The sequence below is a fragment of the Chinchilla lanigera genome, unplaced genomic scaffold, assembly GCF_000276665.1.
Source record: "Chinchilla lanigera isolate Chin_1 unplaced genomic scaffold, ChiLan1.0 scaffold00042, whole genome shotgun sequence".
NCBI lineage: Eukaryota > Metazoa > Chordata > Mammalia > Rodentia > Chinchillidae > Chinchilla > Chinchilla lanigera.
In genome coordinates this window covers 6,668,933-6,692,949 of record NW_004955443.1, presented here as the reverse complement: position 1 = coordinate 6,692,949, position 24,017 = coordinate 6,668,933, and the positions used below count along the sequence as shown (strand labels likewise).

The following is a 24,017-nucleotide window of genomic DNA, read 5'->3' as shown; positions in this document are numbered from 1 at the left end:
AAAGTATCATGAAAATGATTCTGTATACACTGAAAGACAGTAAAATGTGACAGTCACAGGCTCAGGAAACACCCCTTCAATGCCATCTCTTCCACTAGCTGAGAAACCCCAGAACCCAGTTTTTCATCTTTAATGTCACGTCCAGCTACACCAATTCTAAGATCCAAAAAAATGTAGCCAGTTTCTCTAAAATGTAATTTTCAGTACTGTCCACCAGGTGACAGGATGTCTCCTTCACAGAAGTTGGAGCGGAGTTACACAAAGGAGGAAAGAATTAGTGTATGCTTTTCAAAACATTAACTTTTCTACAATTCGATCTTATTTTAGCGTGAATCATGCATTTGGCCAACAATATACCATGTGCAATGGGAAAAGGGATAGCTCCAGATTCTAAAGTATTAAAGTGGGATGAACCCAGGGAAGCAACAGTAAAATAATGAGAATTTCAAAGTGCAAGCTACCTGGCCACCAATACCAGGTAAGGAGTTACCTCCTTAACAATGAGGCACTAGAGGCAACATGAAGGTTGAATACGCAGCAATATGTAAAGCATTTTTCCCCTTGGAAAACTGATAGAAAAAGAAACGATTAGAGAAAGACATTCAGGGTTACAGTACCACGTAATAGTGAATTTAAAAATGTACAAGGAACACAGGTATCCTGGATTAGATCCTGGAACAGAAAAAGGGCAGAAGAAAAGTTGGCAGTCAGAATAAGGATTCAAGTTGGTAGTTTTGTACCAGGGTTAATTTTTACCAATGTTATTTTTTTGGTTTTGACAACTACACTTTGGTGGTAAATGATATAACATTACAAAAGCACTTTGTACCTTATAAATTTATATACAGTGGTGCCTCGGTTCACGAACTTAACTTTTTCCATGATTCTGGTTGCAGAATTTGTTCCATGATTTTGGTTGCAAATGAACTTCAAGCCCTTGCAACTGTAACTGTCAATGCTCAGTGTACAAGAAGAGAACACCAAGACAGTGGGTGAAGTGGACACAGGAACTCAATACTACCTTTGCAACTTTTCTATGAATATAAAATTATTCCAAAATAAAAATTGCATTAAAAATGTAGAAAATTAAAGAGGAAAGCACAGCCAAGAAGTGGACAGGAACACAGCGTGTTGTAGCTTGGATCAGGATGTTCCCCCAAAGCTTCATGAGCTCAGAGGCAGAGCTTGTGGAAGGCGATTGCAGTACCGGGGCCCTGCACTTGACCTGACCTGCTGCTAGAGGTGGGTCACTGGGGGCAGGAGTGGAAGGTCTCCCTCCCAGCCTCCCTTCCCTTTCTGCTTCTGGCTGCCATGATGCAAGCAGCTCTCCTCCCCTAGGCCCCTCCACCACGCCATTCTGGCCTTGGACTCAGCGAAGCATGCCAGGTCTAAAAGTTCTGAAACTGGAAGGCAAAATAAGCCTCTCCTCCTTTAGGTTGTAGGTGTCAGATATTTGTTCTGTGACTAAAACTTTCCTCATAAGAAATATAAGTTTCAGGGCCGGGGATGTAGCTCAGCAGCACAGCGCCTGCCCAGTAAGCATGAGGTTGTGAGTTCGATTCCCAGTACCAAACAAACAAACAAACACAAAGAAATGTAAGCTTCATAAGAAATGTGCTATTCAAAGGTAATTTCAAAGAGGAAACTTTAGGGCTGGGGTTGTAGCCTAGTGACAGAGCAACTGCTCAGCGTGCAAAAGGCCCCGGGGATGAGACCGAGCAAGGAAGGGCGAGGGTGGGGAGAGGGGAGGAAGCTTCAGGGTTAGAGGGTAGGAGCTCACACGCAATAAAGTAAGACAAATAAAAATGACAAAGCCTAGCATGAACTGGGCTATGAGCAAGGACGTGTATTCTAAGATATTACTGATGGGATTATATGCTTTCTGGAGAGCAATTTTGCAGTAAGTGACAAAAGCCATATAACCGGTAAACTTGAAGCTGGTAATAGCAGTTTCAGCAACCTCTATCAAAGCCGTAATTTTAAAATAAGTCACTTTTTATGAAGTTGTAGCTCTGCTATACATTAGTGGAAACTGCCCCCATGGCTGCTGGTGCCTAGACAGATTATGGTGTTATTAATTAAACGGGATGTTATAATGGAATTAAGAATGGCAAACCTGAGCCGTGGAAAGGAATATGGGAAGTAAGTTTTTAAGAGCTCATTACATGCAGCACAGCGCCCTAGCTTGAGTTCTAGAACAGAAAAAGGACATCAGTGAGGGGGATCTAGTTTCACTGCACTGTGAGTATGAAGATGTCACTGTGAGGGAAAGTAAGGCTAAGGACACACGGGAACTCAGCTTTCTCACTCTTCTACGAATCCATAATTATTGCAAAGTAAAAAGTTAAAGAGGTCAGAATTATACATGAAATTGCACACATATGTCCATCAACGACAAAATACATTTACTGCATTAAAATTAGGTAGAATTGAAAAACATCTTTAGTTATATACTCTGCACCCTTGGAGGAGTGAGTGAGTGAGTGGCTCTGTGTGTGCGCGTGTGTTATTGGGGATTGAACCCAAAGCTGCATGCATGCTAGGCAATCACTGTACCACTAAGCTATATCCTCAGCATTTTTTTTTTTTTTTTAATTTTGAGGTGGGAGCCTCACTATGTTTCTCTAGGCTTGGACTCCTCCTGCCTCAGCCTCTTGAGTAATAAATATTTTTAAAGAAAGACTATTTTCTGTTTATTTGAGAGGCAGTAAGTTCCCCAGTCCTTGGCAGACTGAAAGAACTGTACAGTTATTAAAGCAAGTACTTTCCTTCTACAAAGGAGCTTGACCACCCAGGAAATCTAGGCCTTGCACTTCTCAGTCCGAGATGCTAGCTTTGGGCTCCAGGGAAGGAACGAATGGCAAGAAGTAACACCTCCCCGCCAACCACAGTGGCTTTATTAAGTCAGGTCTAAACCTACACTGAATCCCTCAAAGCTGGCTTAAAAAGATAACTGGTTTAAGGCTGTTAGATCCTGAACCATGCTGCGCGTCTGAAAGAGCAGCATACCTTTTGTCCCGACACTGGGGTCCCGGGGCTCCAGGACCCCGGAACCCCGGAACCCCGGGACCCACGTCCCAGGAGCTCTAAGGCCGGAGTCCTCCGCATCCCCACCGCTGGGGGTGGGGGTGCTGTGTGCACCCCTGCCGGCCCCCCAGCAGATTCTCCCCACTCCACACTCTGCTTTCTCCTCGTCCGGGCCCAGGCTGTGTCGTAAGCCTTGCTGTCCGAGAAAGCCTGGGGCCCAGGCCTTCCGCTCACAGTCTAGAGCTCATCCCCAGGTCGTGTCAGAGAGAAAGGCGTCAACACTCTCACCACCCCCACCCCCACTCCCACCCAATCTACTCAGCATGGGTCATGCTGGGGCGTCTGCTGGTGTCAGCGCTGACTGGGAGAGGGCTCACTGCCGCCCAGCACGGTGACAGCGCGCCCGTCTCTCACCAGCTTGGAAAAAGATCGAACTCTGAAACTTGATTTCCCTTTGAATACAGACCACTTCCCCACCACTTTGAAGTTGAGAAACGGTAAGCTGGGAACCACCTGTAATCCACAGGGCCCATTCCTACTCCCTCTCCACGCAAAACAAAAACAAGAACAAGCCCACCTGTACGCCAGTTTTTCTTCCTGAAAATCCTATGATTGGAAAAACTGTATTTTTTCTTCTCTCTCGTTTTCCTTTTCTTTCTATATTGTTCCCACCCAGACTGATACACTGATTATTGCCTTATATATTCTGTACTTTACCAAAACAGGATTTGTTCTTATAAGTCTATGGAGCAAAGTAGGACGTACACATAAATAATATAACACACATTTTTTCCCTGAAAACTAGACACAGCTTTGGCATCTCGTGACAAAGCCTCCCTGCTGACATGAACAAATCCATCACAGGTGCTGGAGGAGACACACTGACAAGAGAAAGGCGGCAGATGAAGAACTCACTAGGCAGTACAACTCCGAGGAAGACGAAGCCCAACGCACCCACTCAGGAGCGCAGGAGCAGCCCTCCCTTCCTGTCAGAACCTCCACCTGCAGCCCCTCGCCCACTCTTGTCACTTCACACCAGGGCCCCCCACAAAGTGCAGGAACAGGCTCTGAGGTGCGGCTTCTCTCCTCCTCCTGACTCTGCTGACAGCCCTCGTAAAACACCAGGTAGCAAAGCAAATCACTCACAGCCCGCCTTCCTGTTTTACTCCATCCATTCCCTGCCATAAAATTTAGCTTGGAAGGCCTGTGTGTGAGCAGCAGCCCATCCTCTCCAGGTGTGCCCAGAGTGAAGCTGCATCCCCAGGAGCAGTGGAGGCTCCGCTGAGATCCCCGAGAGCCTCAGGCAACAGGTGGCAAGATGGCAACTGCTGGCAAAGGCGCCAGGTCTCGAACCTTCATGGTGTTCCCCGCTTACCTACTAGTAAGGAAGCCTATCTGCTATTTTATCAGAAGCACAGATCTGCCTCAGGATTCAGAATATCCATGGCACAGTAGGGAAGGGTTCCTTTCTCTCTGTGGCACAGGAATGAGTTGTAGGGCGAGGAGGGCATAGTGACATTCCATCACAGTGAATACCAAGGACCAGCAATAATGTGTAAATGGGAAGGAAATATGCAAAATGAAAATCCGAGGGCTCCTTGTTCACAAGTCCGGAAAAAAAGGAAAACAGAGCTTTCGCCGTCTTCTGCATCCTCTTTCTTGACCTGCTAAGGTGCTTTCCCATGGAGAGTTCATGTTACCCTCCCTCAGAGGGTGCAGAGTGAATACAAACCCCACAGGTGCAGGGCGCTGGCCATGCCTTGCTGTACACAGGCCACCAGCAGTGGGACAGATCACCACCTGCTGGCCCAGCAGGTGGAAGCTGAGCCAGGAACCCCTTTTTCCCGTGGGCCCATCACCCCGACCCACGACTGACAGGTGCCCAGCAATGTACTCCGACATCCAGTCGGGACACACTAGGCTCCTAGGTTGGGAAGAGGCAAGAAGCTCCTCACAGGACACCTGCTGGATACTCTGTGGTGCTGCCAGGCCAGGCAGGGCTGGCCACTCCCACGCCCCATCCTGCGACACCACAGGGCGGGCGCCTGCCCCCAAACAGCCCCATGTGCATGGCCAGACCCCGGTGGCAGTGGAAAGCAGGAGCCTCCGGATGGCAGCGGAGATGGGCAGGCCTAGCAGGGTGCCAACGGGCCAGGCAGCTAAGAACCCCCCAGGCAGCAGGAAGGTGACGGGACTTCCCACAAGCCAGGGCTCCTCCGCTGGTGCTTGCTCCATTGTCCCACCAGACTCCAGTTATAGAACACAAATTCAAGTCAAACGATTAAAAATTTCAAGAGAGTTTCTGTGGAGCATTAAACCCCATGCAAGGAGCCCATCTGAGCATATGGCAGTGGACAACTGCACTGGTCACAAGCCGATGATGGTTGTCCACCAAGCCCAGACATAGAACACAGATGCTAGCCTTCATTTTTTTATCTTAAAACAGTACCTCCAACCTGTGCTTACGACAGGGATCGCAAACCCATTTCGCCTTGCTGAGGCTGCTCTAGCAGAGCAGGGAGCGGCGTTTCACACCTGCCTGTTCAGGCTCCCTTCCATGGCTCCGCAAGGCAGAGCCGGCTATGTCTAAAAGCTTCTGAAGCCTGCTCATGTGAGCAGCAATGTCAATTTATTACACTTGCAAAGAACGGCTGGAGTGAGACACAGGCTGTCTGGATGGTTACAGAAATACCCTCAAAGCTAACCTGGCTTAGGGATCTTCTTGAAGTCTGGGAGATCAAGAGAGAGGATCAAGGGCTCATTACTTATTACGTGGCTCTGGGGTGATGATTTGTAAAAACTGGGCCATTATCTGAAGTCCTTACGTCAACGCAAGAATGTGATCTGAGAAACTATGGTTGCTGAAAGCATGATTCTTACAAACCTTGGCTTCTGGGTCACTGTTGATACTACAAGAATCATCATCATCAGCATGAGGGGCATTTCTAGAACAAAAAACAGAAAACCAGTCTTAGAGTTAGTTCTACGGTTAATACGAGTAGCAAAAGCCACACACTCGGGGACACTTCCAGCATCCTACCTGAGTTTCAAAGATGCATAGCGTAGTGTTGCTCCTTCAAACTCTTTTAAACTGGGATCTGGGTTAACTGTGGCTGCATGCAAATCCTAGAGGAAAACAGATCCTTGTTAATGTACAATAAGGGGAGGGGACTCCGTGTGCCTCAAATATCACAGGGGAGAAAAGGCCCCAGCAGAGGTGGACGGTGTGTGGGTGCTTAGGCAGAAAAAGGCATGCAAAGGCTGCTGGAGGCTGATTTGGTGCACAAGCGGCTGCTCTCACAAAAACAACAGGGGACCTGGGGCGATCAGCTCCGCGTCATTCACAATGGGATACATCAAAAAGGCAACACAAGTGTGAGCTGCGCGCCCTGAGCAAGAAGCCCCATCACTCCATCCCTGCAGAACGCATGATATTCACGAAGGAGAAAAATAGACAGCCACAGCCATGCAGAAAGGAACAAAATATTAAACGATCTAAAATCTGACAATATACTTGCCTTCCAAATGTCACTATTAATCTTTCCCCCATTCAGAACAGCAAAATCACTCCATGGCTGTTTCTAGACATATAATTATTCACATAGGTAAAAAGCACATTGATTTAAGGGGAAAAAAAAAAAAAAGGGAAAAAAAGAAAAAAAAACACAAGACACTGTTGTTAGCATTGATATTCACAGGATGGGTTAGGGAACAAATTAACTCTAACAGCAACTTGTTAGCTCACTCTCTCTAAGACTAGTTATCATCTGAAGATGGGGCAGGAGGAGAGACGGTACTTTCATTACTTACCAAACAAATGACCCAACATTACTAGAAGCAGACAGTGATTTGTTAAATGTGGTCTTTAAAAGCAAACCAAATGCTCCCCAGCATTAAATCCCTAGCACACCTAATTCCATGGGAACATCACCCCCCTTTAATCAAACACCAGCGTTTTCTGGAAGAGGGAATGAAATCAAGGATGACACTGTGCTGTTCGGAAACTAGGGACTGCCCTTTGCAAAGGGCACAAAAATCTGGCTAAGGACATGTGGTTGTTACTTAACAACAACAAAAAAAAGACAATGAGAGGGAGTGAAGGTTAGTAAGAGTTAGAAACTGACATCGACATATTGCTGAAATTTATTTAACCCAGCAAAAAATGGTCCCAAGCAATCTAAGGTAAATGTCCCTGACTCATAAGCAGCTCCACTACCTCGTCACACAAGCCCCTTCGGAGATTAATATCTGGAAACAAAATGATTTTCTGAACATAATCACAGAACAAGCACGAAGCCTTGCCTGGTAGGAAAGCTCCCGAAATAGATCTAAAAAACCCCTCTGGTCCAACCAGACAAAGAGAGGAAAGAGAGGATGCCTTTTCTATTATACCAAGGGAATACTCCAGTACTTTTCATCTAATATGTGCAAAATTAAATGAAATTAATAAAAGGATGGTCCACTGACTGTTTAGGCAAGTATATTTTCTTTGGTAATAAATCAACGAAGGGAACTTCTCAACTAAATCACTTTTTCAACCAAAGCTCTTTGAAAATGAGAAGTAAATGCTGACCTAGAACTTCTATTCACATTTATGTAATTTTTAAGCTGCTAAGAGCAGATGAACTGCAGTTCCAATGTCCTATATAGGGGCTGGGGATTTAGCTCAGCGGCAAAGCGCCTGCCTGGCAAGTGCAAGGTCGTGAGTTCGGTTCCCAGTACCGGAGAAAAACCAAAAAAAAAAAAAAAAAAAAAAAAAAAAGGATAGCCAATGTCCTATGTGAAAAGATGCATCTATTGAGGTCTGCAGGATTTGAGGAGGCAAAACCATGGCAAATGAGCTCCCTTCGCACTGCCACACAGGAGGGGCTTGCTCTCGTCTAGGGGTGCCTGAACTGCCATGTACAAAATATAAAAGAACTCAGGTCACTATACTTATTTTTTAAAATAATCTCTTTTAATGAATAAAAGGGCAGGAATGCTGCCCAACCCCTTCCGTCTTTCCCCCAAACAATGTTCAGCCTGTTTAAGGCACGACAGTTTAGCTCAGAGCACCTGCAAGCCCATGACACGGCAGTGGGGTCTTGGGCACACGTGTGGTCCTTGGGAAAGATGCCCATTGTGTTTACAGAGGCCCCAGAGACCAAAAAACGGTTTACAAGCACCACTGGGGTGGTTCTAATAAGGACTCTGATAAATACCTAAAAAATCAAGTACAAAATGAATGATAAAGTTCAAATTTCTTTATAAACTACAAAATAAGCTAGTGTGGCTCAAAATTGTCACCCTTGTTTTGCAGGTGAGCCACATCTGTTTTCTGCTTAAGCCAAACTCTGAAAAAGGCTGTAAGATAATGAATTAGGGACACTCGAGATAACTGTGTCTATGTAGAAGCATTTAAAGAAAAATTGAAGGAGGGGTGCCTGAAAAAGAAAAGTGAAACCAGGAATCATTCAAAGGGGCTCTATGTTAGGACTGGAGAGGATGGAAGAAGTATTTTTTTGAATTAAATTTACTGGTACAATTTAGATATACATAATGATCACATTCATCATAGGGGATTTGCACCTGTCCACGATGTGTCTTAGTTCCTCCTTTTTTTCCCCATTCCCATCCCTTCCCTTCAATCCCACTTCCCCTCCTCATTTACAAAGCTTTATTTCCATTTTATCCTTTTATTTTCTCATTTTTTTTCTTAGAAAGGAGTATTTTCTAAAACCAGAGTCCAGGAAAGTTTCAGCACTTAATGAAAATAGGTCTCTGTGTGCATGTGTGATTTTATATATATAAAATATATATAGTATCTGCTCCTTGGACACTGGAGTCTCTGTAAAGTGAAAGCTGACTACAGTTTTAAGACTATATGAAGCCACTGCTTATGTTATGGAACACGAGTTGCCTGGCCACCTTCCAACAATCACCTTCTATAGATTTAAATAAACAAAGGTCCTACACAGAGATTCTGTGAAACCTTACAATAACATGGGCACTCCTAGGGAGATGTTTTACTATAAAACTCAAGGAAAAATGAAAATTGGCATTATATGTATTATGATTCGGTTCCAGATCTCTTTTCCCCTACTATATTTAAGAACATTCATTTATATCAAAGATGAAAAATTTTCTCCCTAGTGTAAGTGACCGTAATTTTCTCTTCTCTTTTTTTGTGAAGTCAGTAAAGGACAAAAACACAGTGTCTTAAATTTTAAAGCTACACAGACCAGTCATCTGATTGTTTTTAATAGAGAATAATTTTTACATTTAGCTAATAATTCTAGCTAATAAAAATTTTAAAAAATATAATCCACAAGAGAATCTTTTAGATTCTACAGAAGTGTGTAACCACCCTAACCTGTGGTCTTGGTAGTGGGGTGGGGGCGATACAGGAAGAGATGAAGAGAAAGCAGTAACATCAGAAAGGATGGGAGGACACTCTGCTTCAGGTAAGAAAAGGCAACAACCAGGGAGCTGGGCAGCAATGGACAGAGATTATCTTCCCTGGGCAACAACCTCCCAACTGATGATCTTCAGGAGATGATGGTAAAGCTCCTGACAGCCAAGCCACGCTCTGGTTCCATGGCTGTCCCTGGGGACACAGTCTCTCCTAGTGCTTGTTACCTGGCCCAGGTTGCAGCCTCCCTTACTCGAGCTCCAATGTGGGAAAGCCCAGGAGACTCAGCCCCTGACAGGCAGTGTATTTGGTGTGAGGGGAGGGTGGCTCCAGTGCCTGGAACGTGGTACCCTTCGCCACCCTTTGGCACCACACAAAGGCTTGGTCAGGGGGACTCACTATCGAATATCGGGTTAAATAACCCTTAGTTATTGCAGGCTGATCAGGCCCGCAATCTCCCAAGCTAGTGGACAGTGAAGGCTTAAATAAATGAGACAATGGAAATGATTTCAGGGCTCCAGGAGGGACTAACTCTCTTACAGCTTCAATATTCTCTGAGTTTAGCCAAAGACTTCTCTGGGTAGTCCATATTTATTTGGTTTACAAACAAAGGTGAAGGATACTCAAGAAAAGGCAGGAATCTGGGCAGGACTTTTTAAGTAACACATTATGTTAATTTAGGAGAACTATGTTATCTCCAGGAAGGCCTTCGCAGCAGGAGTGAGATGCCTGCAGCTGCAGTCTTCTTGTAGTTAGTTGGGGTGGCAGACAAGGTACCTAAGCTTCAGACAACTCATAAATAAACACGGAAAGCCAATTGGTTAATATTAAATCCAGCTCAGAGCCACTTTGTAATGGTCCCCAACAACCCACTACAGGAAGCCCTCATCTAACCTGGGTTTCTGAGGACTGCTTCCTCCCCATTTCTCCTCTGGGTTCTTGGAAAGCAATTCCACAAATCATACAAAAATAAGGTGTTGGGGCTGGGGATTTAGCTCAGCGGCAAAGCGCCTGCCTGGCAAGCGCAAGGTCGTGAGTTCGGTTCCCGGTACCGGAGAAAAACCAAAAAAAAAAAAAAAAAAAAGGTTAAAAAAAATAAGGTGTTATCTTGCCCAAAAGATCAGAGTCAGTCCTTTGACAATGCCAATGAAGTATTCTTGAGGTGTCTCAGGGGCTAGGAGTCCCTGTGAGGGAATCTTCTTTAGGGCACGCTATGGTGTGAATGGGCCTCCAAAGCACGTGTTAGAAACAACCCTTGGTGCAGCAGTGTAGGGAGGTGGGGCCTACTGGGAGGTGGCTACAGCACGGAGCTTCTGCCCCCACACATGGATTGGGCCCGTTGCAAAGGACTGAGGCTGTACATTCATTCTCTTCTCTCTCAGTTCACAGGAAGATGCACCAGGAACCTCTGCTAATGGGGTCCCTTGAGCTTAGACTTTTCAGGCTTGAGAACTGTGTACCAACAGATTTCTGTTCACCTGGTGTCTGTTGTGGTCTGTCATTGGAGCACAAAATAAACTTTCTCAAGATGCTAAGAAAGTCTCTGTGAAGTGGTACAAAAATGCAAACCAGAAGTGGGGAGAGAAGGGTAAAACCCAAGAAAAAGTAAGAGAGGAAAGCACCGGGATATTCTGCAGTGGGGTGGTGGGGGGGCAGAGGCTGTCACCACATTGTCTCTGTGTGCATCTCCGGAGCTCTACAGCCAGCCCAGCCCGGGTAAAGCCAGGGTCCTGATCCCACTAAATCCGCTGTCATCTGCCATGTGGCCCTGGTTCCCTCATATATCAAACAGGGCGGAGAAGACCTCCCCTCTGAGTGAGGACACAGCGAGGTGACAGTGGTTGCCCTTGGCACATGAACTGGCTGCCAGATAAGGTCAGTGTCCTTATCATCTACTCTTCTCCATGCCGGAGATGGAGTCTGATGCTTATGAAGTGTTCAAATCATTCTTTTCCGACCTGTTTCATCAAGACTTGAGCCTGGACAAGTGTGGCCTTCATGGAAATGGCATAAAACCTGGAATACGGAAGTCTCAGGAATAAGCAGGCAGCATGAAGGAGTGCTTTACACAGTTACACGTGTCTGTGTCTCCCTCCTTTCTAAAACACTCTGTGTTTTTGGCAGGTGCAACATTATTAGAAGAGTACAATACTCTCCCTTATTCATGGTTTTGCTTTCTACAGTTTCAGTTACCTGAACTCAACAATCCAACAATATTAAATGAGAAATAACAGAAATAAACAATTCGTAAGTTTTAAATCATGCTTCAATATGAGCAGCATGGTGAAATCTCACGTCATCCTTCGCCATCCTTCCTGGGAAGTAAAGCGTCCCTTTGTCCAGCAAATGCACACTGTATATAATCCCTACCTGTTAGTAACTTAGAGACACTCCTGGCAATCCCCTGCTGTGCTACTACAGTACAGTATCTGCTTTGGTGCTACCTAAGATTTTAGGCAGACACTAAAGAGATCTCAGAATGTAACCCCCAAAGATAATGGGGACCTCTGTACAGCATTAGGGTTTATCATACAAACACAACTCAAGAGAATTAAAAAAAAAAAAGAATGATAAATAGACTGACAAAGGCTTGTGCAGTTAAATTAATCCCCAGGAACAGCAGGAGATCTGAGGCTCTCATGCTGGCTCTGCAGAGAAGGCAAATCCACGAACAGGTCCCTCAGTTATGAGGCTGGCTTCTCCTTCACACAGCACACACCGCATGAACTTCACCACGTACGACGAGCCATGCAAGGGCTGGGGACGCAAGGTGAGTGCACCAGGTCCCAGCCCCCAAGGAGCCCTCTGGAGGGAGACCGACGTGCCCCAAGTAATGATGAGAGGAGGGGATGAGATAGAATGAAGAGCATCCAGAGCAAAGGGGTGACAGTGACAGTGTTTGGGAGATGCTGAGGCAAGGCCAAAGAATTTAATGAAGTGCTACATGAATAAAAATAAGGAGACTTGATTCTCTAGAGGATCATGCTGTCCTACTCAGCATAAAATCTCCTGAGAAGCTTACATAAAGGCATATTCCAAGGCCCTTCTCCCAGAGCATCTGCCTCAGTGGCCTGAGACAGACCAAAGAATTGGCATGTTTTATGAGCCCAGAAATCCTCCTGGCCACCATTCCCAACTTGCAGGCTGGTAAACAGAGTTTTCTAGGCCTTTCTCCAAGGTTCCCTCTCCATCTCTGAAATGTCATGAGTATGTGAATGGGTCCAGAAGTCCAGTGAATGACCTTTTCCACTGTTGTTCTCTAATGTCTAAGGAAACATGGAAACGCACAGGTTCTAAGGCACACACATGTTCTGCCCTTCCTGGGGAGGTAGCTGCTCAGGAAACAGAGGCCATGAGCACTTCGACAAAACCAGAGTCACTTATGGCCAAGACAAGACCCCAGTTCTGAGAATCAGTTCACCTGTCCTAGCTCCAGACCTACTTTTCTCTACACCCTCTTCTTGAGGACCTCCAAAATATCTTCTCTTGAAAAGATTGTACAATTTCACCATAAGCCAATAGTTATTCATGAAAATATTTTGTGTGGCTCTCTCTTTACTCTAAAATTCCATATCCAAGTAATTTGGAACAAATAAATGGTTTGGGAGGGGAAATTACTGCGTGCCAAATTTCAGCAGCAAATGCTTCCTGGGCAGTTTATAAACTTTCAAAAATACTGCTGGCATGTACAGGGGAAACATTACCCACTGCGCTTAACACTTCCCAAGTGAACTTTGGAATGTGAAATGTAAAATTTTCAAACTGTAAGGAAGCCTTCAGTCTGAAAGTTTTGTGAAATCAACAGATTTGGCAATTATTTACTTGATTTTTTTTTCAAGCCAGCTCAGGAAAAAGCTGAATAAAATATGCATTTCTAACACGATACATTACATGTTTCTTTTCGTCCTTAACATTTTGTTTTCTCTCATGTTTCAAAATTAGTTGAAATAGATGCTATTTAGGGATCAAAGAAATGGTGTTAGAGAAATAATCATCTCTCTTCAGCTGTCATTTGCACCTGAAACACTGTTATTAAGAGAAGATATTTTCTAGAAGACTTTGTATACTGCACAGCCCTCCCTTGGCGGGAGAGGAAGATTCAAGAGTCTCCAAGCTTCCTGATCCATTTTGTAAAGCGTGGGGAAGAAGCTGGGATCAGCAGACCTAAATTCAGTGTTGACCAGCTCTGAGATCTAACCAAGTTCCTTAATGTCTCCATGTCTCAGTGCTGTTTTAGGACTCCTGGGACAGGAACCGGGCCTCAAAGTTAGTCCAATCTCTTCACCTCAGGGACAAAGGGAGACGGAGTAGGCTGAAACCCCAAAGCTAGAGATGCTGGGTGAAGAGAACTCTGGCAGAGGATTCATGAACTCTGAATCCAGAGCCAGTGCCACCGCTGGTCATTGACCTCTCTACGCCTCAGTTTCCCCAGGTGTAACATATGGAAGCTGGTAGCAGATGGCCCTTTCCTACCCTGGTACCCTCCAATTGTAGGGTACTTGGTGAATGCAATTAAAGGGTCAGGATGCGGGAACAAAGTTCTAGATGGAGAAAGACCCAATCAGAGATACTGAGAAAACTAAAACCCAGGTAAGAAGAGCAAGTCTGCCTGGAGTGAGACTAGAGGCTGCTCCTGGCCACTGCCCACCTGGGGTGACCTCTGCGGTGCCACAGGATGCCAAGGGTGCATCTGGGCTGTGACAGCATGAGACCCCCTGCATGCCAAGCTCCTCAAGGGCTGGGGCTGTGCTGGTTTGTCTTCAACCCTCTCAGCACATGGAACCCAAGATGAGTTACTCACTCAATGGGAACTGCCAAGAGAGTAGGAATTCTACGCTTTGATAAACCATTATCACAATCACCCACTAATAAGCAACAAAAGCCTATGTGTATGGTGCAGCGGTACTAAAGCACACGCTTGATGATCAGAGCAAAATACAGATTATCCACGGTGCTGGTCTACCCACAAGGGTTCAGCCCTCTGACCTATCACTTAGAAGATGGAGAGCTGGGGCTGTGGCTGATGTGGAGACCTGTAACAGCAGGAATGGGAGCTGACAACGGTCTTACGCGTTCCAGAGAGGAATCAGTAAATAATCAAACAGAACAAGATGCTGCCTACTTTTATAGACAGGAAAGGTGGTAACAGTTGCAAATACAGAAGCCCTGTAGGTTAGAGAGGCAGCTCAAGTGCACTTCATGCCCTCAAAGTAAAAGAAAATGGGAATTTTTTAAAGAACAAAAAATTATCATCAGAAAAAGGCAGAAATGCCTGGGTAATAAAGAAACCACTTTTCTCAAAAAAAAAAAAAAAAAAAAAAAAAAAAATCACTTAATTGTGACTCTCCCAACTATAATTCTCTTGAATATCCTGTTATCAGAATTTACAGGGGTTCACTGCAGGAATCTTCCTATTAATGTACACCACAATGGAATGTTTTAATGCCTCAATTCTTTGTTTAAACATCCAGATTTCTTCCTCAGGGACAGCACGAATTTATGCTGCTAATTATTTCTAAAATAACGTCACTTCTGCTAAATAAATAGGTCCTTTTAAAATAGAAATTAAACATTCAAGAGCTCTCAAGGGTTATTCTTACAGATGCTTCTCCACATTAGCAAACACACCCAGGGCTAATAAGATACGTGGTAATTATAACACGCCTGGCCAAGAGATATTCTTCTACATGTAAATATTTTATTGAGCTAGTACCATGAAATGGTACCTGCAGAGTAAATTACTGCCATTAGGAAACCTAGGGAATCTTAAGCACTTCTCATTAATCAGTCCCTCTTGCTTTCTGTACCTAGAACAATGTTTCAAGAGACCAAAACCCATTAAAAATGAAAACACCCCAAAAGATGGATATTAACACTATCTACCAAGAGGAAGCGCTGCTGAGATTTCAAATGCAACATGCACGATAATGAAAGAGCTTACCTCAATGACCTGTTGGGGCAGAAGCAACTAGTCTAAAGAGAAATCACAAGTTACATCTACTCTAGTAAGCTGGTAAGAAGACATTCCGTTTTACCTCATTCTCTGGGGTGGGAGATGGCGTAACAGAACTAAGAGACCCTTTCCTAGAACCCTGAAGATCCTCTGGGATGGAGACAGGCCGTTCCCACTGAGTTGTCCCTGTTGGGATGTGCCAGTAATAGGTACCAGCGATGTCACTGATTCTTTTCCAGCCCGGCGGAAGATCTGGATCTGTGTGAAATGAGTGATCACTCCAAATATCTGCTGAGAAATGGAAAAAAAAAAAAGAAGGTTTTATTAAAAGAGGAAACAAGCTTTCCAATTTTAGTACCAATCACCAGGTGACTCTACCAATCACCAGGTGACTCTTGCCAGAAGAGTCTAAATGAGACAAGTTCAACCATTCTGGGAAAAAACTGGGAAGGCAGGTTGACACCTGAAATATGGACACAAAGACTTCATCATCAAGATGTCCTACAGCTCCAAGACCCTGTGAAAAAGCTAATATATGAAGCAGAATCAACTACCCAAGCAAATTTCACACAGTTATACATAGAATCTGCTGGATCCCCTTGTCAATTCGTAAGATTTACTGGCTAGCATCATATATCATCTCCAGCTATGAGTGCAGATGATTTCCTCACTTTCCATAAATGAATAGCATGTATACCTTTCATGCATTTTAACAACACTTCCCATTTGACTGTAAACATCTACAAGGTAGTAATGTCTTTTCTAATATTCTAAAATTCTAACCTTCACACAGAACATTCCCAGGGAAAGTGAACTGGAAAGGCTTTGGAATTCAGGAAGGGGACAGACTGATTCTAAGAACAGGCCAGGAATGTAATCCATGCATGACAATGGTTGTGGGAGCCGAGAGAGAATGGTGGAGGCTGCAGCAAAAGAGCAGGCATCTACAAAACCCAAAGGCATCTGAGCGGCACGGTGGTCACCAAATTAAACACATCCACTGGGCAATTTCAGTCACACCTGCTCTGTATCCACATTTTATCAGTTTATAACTATTTGCTTTTAAAAATCTTCCTCCTGGACTTCTTAGAGTTGAACATGAAATGGATGACAGTGCTAGAGAAGAGAGGCGATAGGAAAAAAATTCATACACCCAGGGATATCAGAGAACATTCAAAGGCAGCTGTACCAACGGAGCCAGGCAGAAAAATTTCAACTTGAACTCTCATCCTGAGCATTACTTTACTCTAAGGGTTGGACCTTTCTCTCCACGGTCATATAAAAAGAGACCAGATCGCTTTACTGCAATTCAGATGAGAACACATGTGGCCCTTGAGCTGTGCAAATGTCACTGCATCACATGGGCAGGCGTCACAGAGCTGTTACAGCCACAAGAAAAAAAAAAGCAACAAAGAGGCTGATTAAGACCACGGGCACAGATGTGCATTCATGCAGTTGTCTGGCATCCCAGCATCCACTTTTCTCATTTAAATCTGCCAGAGGCAAAATTGCCACTAGTCTCAAATTATGATGAAAATCCCCCCCACAGGAAAATTAAGCATGATTCTATAATTTCAAGTTAACTAAATTTTGCAGAAACAACTCTCACTACATGTGTTTACGCGCCTGTTTCCTGTTCCTTTTTGAGGAGGTGCAGGGGTCGTTTTTAACTGCAGTTTTGTTCCCAGCATCTCAACTGGGATGGGAGAGGTAAAATATATGGTTTGAGAATTAAGCCGGAGAAAACACTAGCAAGTGGGTTCCTTTACCCCATTCTCGTGCTCATACACAGGGAGTGCCGGGGCTATGGAAAGGGCACACAGAAGCTCCTAGTTATTATTTCTGTGGTAAAGAGGTCTGAGGTCTGAACTGTCTTGCCTTAGCGTGTGTGAGATATACCCACATGCACCATCAGCATACGAAATCACACCCAACCAAAGGCAGAGACCAAGGGCAGGGGATTTCAAGCTTAGCTGCCTAGAGAGGCACCTTGAGGGTGGCATAAGAGGGGCTTTGTATTGCTTGCAGGAATTGGGCTGTTCTGTCTTCAACCAAACAAACCCCATATTTATCTGGTTTATATGCTAAGTTTACACTGAGATTTTGTAGGAATAACAAAAGCCATAGAAAGCCCCAGAATATTTTAAAACACCTCAAGTCACAATATAATAGATATCCTTACATATCCATCAGTGTAGTGAAAATAAAAATTACTGCAATTTCAATTAGTAGCAACCATTTGAACTCGTATACACTGCTAGTAGAGGGGTAATTTGAGACAGTCACCGTAATTAGCAGGACTGAAGGTATCTCTATGCAGTGACCTAGTAAGTCCACACGTAGTATTCACCCTGGAGAACAGGTGTGTGCGTACCAGGTAACATAGTCATAAGAATATCATTAAAGCAGCCCCAAACCTCAAAACAAGCCAGACAACCATTCACAGCAGAATGAATAAATAAATTACAGCAGGATAAATAAACAACAGAAATGAGCCAAGGACAGGTGCACACAACAATATGGATGAATTCCACAAATATGCCACTGATGAGATGGAGGCAAACAAAAGAGAATACATGCGCTACATCCCCATTCCCATACAGTTCAGGAACTCAGTCACATTATTTAGGGATATGCACACACATGGTAAGAGAAACAGAAAACTATAAAGAAATGTAAGGGTGCAGCTATAAGAAAACACACACTAACAAACATCTGAAAGTAGGGGTTGAGAAGGAATTGATCAGAGATGGGCAGACCCAGGGCTTCTGCAGTATAAGAAATGTTTTCTTTCTTGATTTTAGCGGTGGTGACATGGATGTTCTCTTTGTAATTATTTGTTAAACTATATGTTTACTCCTTCTTTCCCTTCTTTTTCCCTTTTTTCTCTTCTCCTTCCTCTCCTCTCTCTCTCTCTCTCTCTCTCTCTCTCTCTCTCTCTCTCTCTCTCACACACACACACACACACACACACACACACACAATGACAAAGTGAAAGTGCTTCTTAATTCGGATATGGAGCCTTCACTAGTAAACAGTTCCCCACTCGTGAAGGACAGGACATTTTCACACATCACCACAATTTACGCTCACATCAGTTCCAGCTGGAAGGCAAGGCTGGATCCAGGACTCTCAGGGCTGAAACCCAAGCACCATTCTGTTGCTGCAACATTATAAAAAGCTACTGACAATGAAAGGACACTGAGGCTGGCTGGGCACATCACCCACTCTTCACTGTAGGGACAGGCAGTGCTTTCATAGCTGCCCTATGAAGGAGGTGCCACTGGACAACCCATTTCTATGGGTTTAACACCAAGGAGGTAAACATGTCCTGAAGTAGAAATTGATTTCACTTTTTCAGAGACCTGAAGAACAACCGTTATAGTCAGCTTGGGGAAAAAATAAAATGTGTACATAGGAATGAAAACAAAAACCAAAGCAAAGCAATGACTGCATGGCTGAGACTATAAGTCCAGCAGCGGACCTCAGCAAGGTCATGTAGGTATTAAATGATGGCACCAAGATTCACCAGGAGGCCTGGCCTTGACCTCGAGCCACCCTGGGGCCCTGGGTCCATCCACACAGGTACACTTCCCCCGCAGGCTGTTACACACGGTCCTCCTTCACGGGCCTCCCTGCCTGGTCCTCCTCCCATAAAGCAGGCCAGTCACTGCAGCTGGCCAGGGCTCGGCAAAGCCCTCCGGCTGGAAACTGAGAGACCAGATCTCCCTCAGGCACACTGTGGAGACCGATCCCCTCCAGTCTCTCCTCTCAACTTGAGCTTGCATGAAGACGCATCCCCTCCTCCGACCCCAGTTCCCAGTCCGCAGTCATCAATGCGTCTCACTGAAGGTGCTGGCATGTGCGGACTAGGGGCGAAGGGTCAGAGGTGGGAGCCATAGGTGTCCTTTCAAGTGGCTCTGCAGCCCTTCCCTGTTCGTGCTTTTTATTCTTTTATTGAAGGGGAACAGGAAGCAGAGCTTGGAAGTCAGAGAGTAAAAATAGCAAGGCTGAGGACCTCACAAAGTCCCTCTTGTGCTGGGAGCCTCTCGGCCCAAAAGCAATACTCAGCATGGGAACAAGGGGCCCATCTGTGAGCACAAGAACCCCCCCACTGCAGCCACCTAGAGCGCCAGCTCTGAGGACCTAGCTCCACCCTGGCTTCCTCCAGGGTCTGTTGGCAGAAAGCTTGTGTGAGGACCAAACTTGCCTCTGATCTCTCTCTCTCCTTGGGCTCCCAAGAGTCAGACAGAAACAAATTAGCATCCAGCAGCGCTGGAAATTTCCTCTCCTGCTGCGGAGGGCATGGGAAGGAGGACCGGGTGAGCTAGGAGTCTGTATTTAGCAAGGTCGGTAGTGCAGAGCCCCAAGATTTATTTCCCGCTTGTCTCAGAACCGCACTGCTCCCTTCCTCGGTGTGGGCGTGCAAGGCCCCGGGTGGGAAGACAAAGATAGATTAGTGCATTCCACAAGTATTTCCTGTCCCCTTTGGGCCAGGCTCTGCTTCTGAGCTGGGGATGCGGAGGTGATTAGGATAGACAGAGCCTTGTACTCGTGGCAGAGGGGAGGGCTCCACCAGCAACCTGGCAGGCTGGGGCATCCCCTGAATTTCTCGCTCAGGATGTCTGCAATGGGGCTCAACAATTTACATTTCTAATAATAGTTCCACTGGCCCAGGAAAATGCAAAAGGCAGTCATTACTCTCCATCAAACTCCATCTACTACTGGCTATAGAATAGAAAATATGAAGTATATACACAACTATTCACTGATTCATCTACTTATTCTTTCATCCTTTAGCACTAAAGGCTTCTCATCCACACCAAGTATTGTCAAGAGGCTGGGAATACAGCAATGGATGAAAGCGGTAGACCGGGCAGTGTGAGCAGTCACATCTGGGGATTGGGTGGGCGATCGAAACAAGATGGCCGGGACGGTCTCTCAGGAAACAACTAGATGAGCCCGCTTTGGGGAGGGACAGGGAACGGCATTTCTGGTGGAGGGAACGAGAGCAGAGGTCCCACAGCAGGAAAACACTTGATGCCATTACTACAGAAAAGGCTCTGGAATCAGGGTGAGTAACTTAGGATAAGGTTTAAAGCCCCACTGGCTAAAGGTTCAACTGTTAGGCAAAGGGAAATTTGAAGATTGTGTAAGGTTTATGTTTTAAAAGATCAGAAGAATAATGTGCACAATCCTCCCACTCCATTTTTTTTCTTTCTTTTTTTTTTTTGAGAGAGGGTCTTGCTGTGTAATTCAGGCTGGCCTCGAACTCACAGTGCTCCTCTTGCCTCAGCCTCCAGGATGCTGGGATTTCAAGTGTGCACCACCATGCCCACCAATGCTCCCATTCTTAATGAAGAAAACACTTTTCTTTTGCAAAGTCTTTGTTGCAGCTGCTGCTGGCCTCTCTTTTGAGCATTGTTCTTCCTGACAGACCCAGATGCTTCAATCAAGCTAGAGCATTTGAATTTTGCCTTAAAACTTTTTCTGATTGCCTAGTGACCTGGCATTCCCTACCCTTCACTCACCGCTTAGTTTTTTTTTTTTTTTTATGTTTTCTAGACCCAGATTGACATTGTCAGAATATAGTCCATGAGGCCGAGGCCTTTAATTTCTTCCATTTCGTCACCAACTTTTGAAGACAACAGTATGAAGCTAGGACTTTAGGTCCAGGAAGCTAATGACAGATTTGCTGAAGGTTCCAAGCCGTCAACAGAGGCTGCTTGGCAGTGGGTACGAAACTGTCCTTTGCCAAAGGAACTAACAGTAACATGGACCACGGCAATAAGGGAATGAACCCTCCAAGGCGCCCAAAATCTGCGGGCTCCGAACTTCTTCCCAGCCTGCTCGGATGGAGGACAGCTCTCCAAAACACTTTCAAAGCCTTTATATTTTTTGATATTACTTTGCAAGACATAATTTAGACCTGGATACCTCTATCACAGCCTAAGAAAAATTACACCTTGCACTCAACTGAGCTTTCTTGTGTAAGGATTATTTCAACAGTTGCAATAATTCCCATAACAGTTTCCGGAGTGTTAATGTCCTAACACTTTCCTCCCTATTTTCCTTTAGAAACTGAACATTAAGCTTTCTGGATATCCTTGAAATAGGGAGCTATTTAGCTGAGTATTTTTCTGCTGAAGCTGAGTAAATATTCCAAGAACTCAATATTCAGATGGTCTTTAAATGTGGAACTTTTAACAAAACATGCTTTGTATGTTTTCACCAGGTATTTTGGCAGAAGAGCACCATGAAATTCCTCAGTGTAGACACAGCCTTTGCAGGGGTTACTTTACCTAATTTCTCACAAAGCCATACTGCTGTCGGTACAGGAGCTCTGCTGCTGGTGGCAGCGCCTACTTACGTCACAGTGCTCATGTGGGACAAAGAGCCAGCACAGAGCGGCGCATACTAAGTAGTCTGTAAATGTTTATTATCATTAGGTAACAACTGCTTCTTTCAAATATGGCTTTGGGGAGAAACACTCTGTAACACAAAACTTTTTTGAGGGCTGTGGAGACCTGTGCACCAGCAAGCACAGCTCCCTTACTGAGCAACCCCAGCCCCTACAACACATTTTGAACTGCATCAACCACTGCATTTCTTCACTAGAGCAGATGAGATTTCTGCGAGTGTCTAAGAACCAAACTTTTCTTTTAAAAAGATAATTCTCACTGGGATCAAGAAAACTAGATGACAGCACTGGCCACTGACACGGCATCTAGAAATGATGGATCGCGTGGGGACGCACGGACGTGAGTACGGCTCCTCTCTAATCAGCATGTGGCTGTTTCGCGTCACGTGGCTGAGGCTTCAGAGAAGCAGAAATGAAGGTGAAACAAATAATTTAACTCTGCTTTATATTTAAGCCACTCTTCTGAGACTGCTTTGACCCCACCTTCTGTTCTCAGAAAGCATGTGACTAGGAAATGATCTGATGTCAGTGGAAGGGAGAAAGGAAATTATGCTTCTCTAGTCTGAGACTGTTAATCAAAATCAAAACATAACCCAGCCAGGGAAACTATGGAGATAAGCTTAAAAGTACAAAATGCAAGCAGCTAAAAATGACCCAGAAGGAAAATTTGTATTTGTAAATACCCACCCATTCATCCAAACATGTACGCACATATCAGTGTATGTAACTGAGTCTAATCACATGACTGAGTTACAGAATACTGTACTTATCATCAGGAAGTCTAAATCTAAGTATCTAAATACACAGCACAACACATATGTATTTTCTTACTAGTTATAAAAAGGACATTAAAGTCGAGGTGATGAAATATGAAATATAACTTCATACTATTGTAACTTCATACTATTTCATACTAAAGTATGAAATTTCCATTTCTAGCAAGCACAAAGTACAACATAGCATAATTTACAACCACTACAGAGATGTCTCAGGTTTAAAGTATCCCTAAATCCCTCTCAAAAAGTTGGGGGGTGGGGGCGCAGGGATATAGCCCAGTGGCATAAGAGCCTGCCTGGTAAGCATAAGGTCCTGAGTTCAATTCCCGTTACCAAAAAAACAAAAACAAAAAGCTCATTAAAACAGAAACTTAGCCAGGCATGGTGGCACACATCTGTAATCACAGCATTGAGGGAGGCTGAGACAGGAGGGTCACAAGTTTGAGTCTTGTGTAGGAACTTGGTGAGTTAGCAAGACTCTCCAAACATTTTTTAAAAGGGCTGGGGATGTAGCATATTGGTAAAGCACCCCAAAATTTGATTCTGAGTGCAGCCCCCCTACAGAGCAACAATAACAGTTTAAAACTTGAGTGAATATTCATATTGTACTTGTGAAGACTATTGTGGAGTGAGTGGTCTGCTTGTGAAGACCATTGGGGGAAAGAAAAAGTGCATGGAAACTACCTTGCAGAACGCAAAGTCTAAGCATGGTAATGAGTGGAGAGTGGTAGGCATATGGTCTTGAGACCAGCAATTTTGGGATATTTTTTTTAAAAATCGCAACCTATTTAGATAAAATTACCAGGCAGTCTAAATTATATTTTTATCAAGTCATTGGCCTGCATGCCTCACTTGGTGACTGGCAGCAATATATCCTGTTCAACAGCAGGCAAGATTATTTAGGTTTGGTAGGAAGGCCACAAATCAGGCATTCAATTCTTTGCTTTCAAGTTTGGATGTTTAGTGCTAGTCCTAAATGCAATATTCAAGGAAGATCTATGATTATGTGGAACTCAAGCAAAGATAACTGCAAACATCACGCAGAGAACGTGTCCCGCTGTCACATCCTCCATCAGCCCAACCTTGCAACTTCATTTTAGTACTATTTCAGAGTGAGCAGCAGGGGAAAAGAAGACAACACAGCCACAGGCGTGAGTTTTTGTTTGGCTTCTGTACAATCAATAGACAGAATTTGAACCAGCACCACATTCCTTCAAGGTGGACAGGCTTGGAGGTGTATGAAATGGAGTACTTTTTCCTTTGCATTATTTTGGCAGGGTCTTCGATACTCTTTTCTCTTTTAGCTGCAGTGCTCAGACAGATACACAAGGACCCCAAGACAGAAACTATGCCAGGTTGCCTTAATCAACGCCAAGGCCACATTATTCTAACCAGGGGTGTGTCAGGCCTTGACTTCCCATCCACGTTAAATATTTAAAGAGAACAACT

General features: G+C 44.6%; 1 protein-coding gene across 13 annotated transcripts in view; it reads right to left on the bottom strand.

Moving 5' to 3' along the window:
* The window catches only part of Apbb2 (amyloid beta (A4) precursor protein-binding, family B, member 2), a 272,486-nt gene that overhangs the window by 93,298 nt on the left and 155,171 nt on the right, over positions 1 to 24,017 (bottom strand). For 7 of the 13 annotated variants that reach the window (XM_013518044.1, XM_013518043.1, XM_013518040.1 and 4 more), the window contains 4 exons: positions 15,454 to 15,662; positions 6,546 to 6,608; positions 6,068 to 6,153; positions 5,912 to 5,972 (listed from right to left, as the gene is read on the bottom strand). In XM_013518044.1, the coding sequence (XP_013373498.1) occupies positions 5,912 to 5,972; positions 6,068 to 6,153; positions 6,546 to 6,608; positions 15,454 to 15,662 (419 nt within the window). The remainder of the gene's footprint in view (positions 1 to 5,911; positions 5,973 to 6,067; positions 6,154 to 6,545; positions 6,609 to 15,453; positions 15,663 to 24,017) is intronic. The other 6 variants (XM_013518042.1, XM_013518045.1, XM_013518050.1 and 3 more) reach the window with 3 other exon arrangements.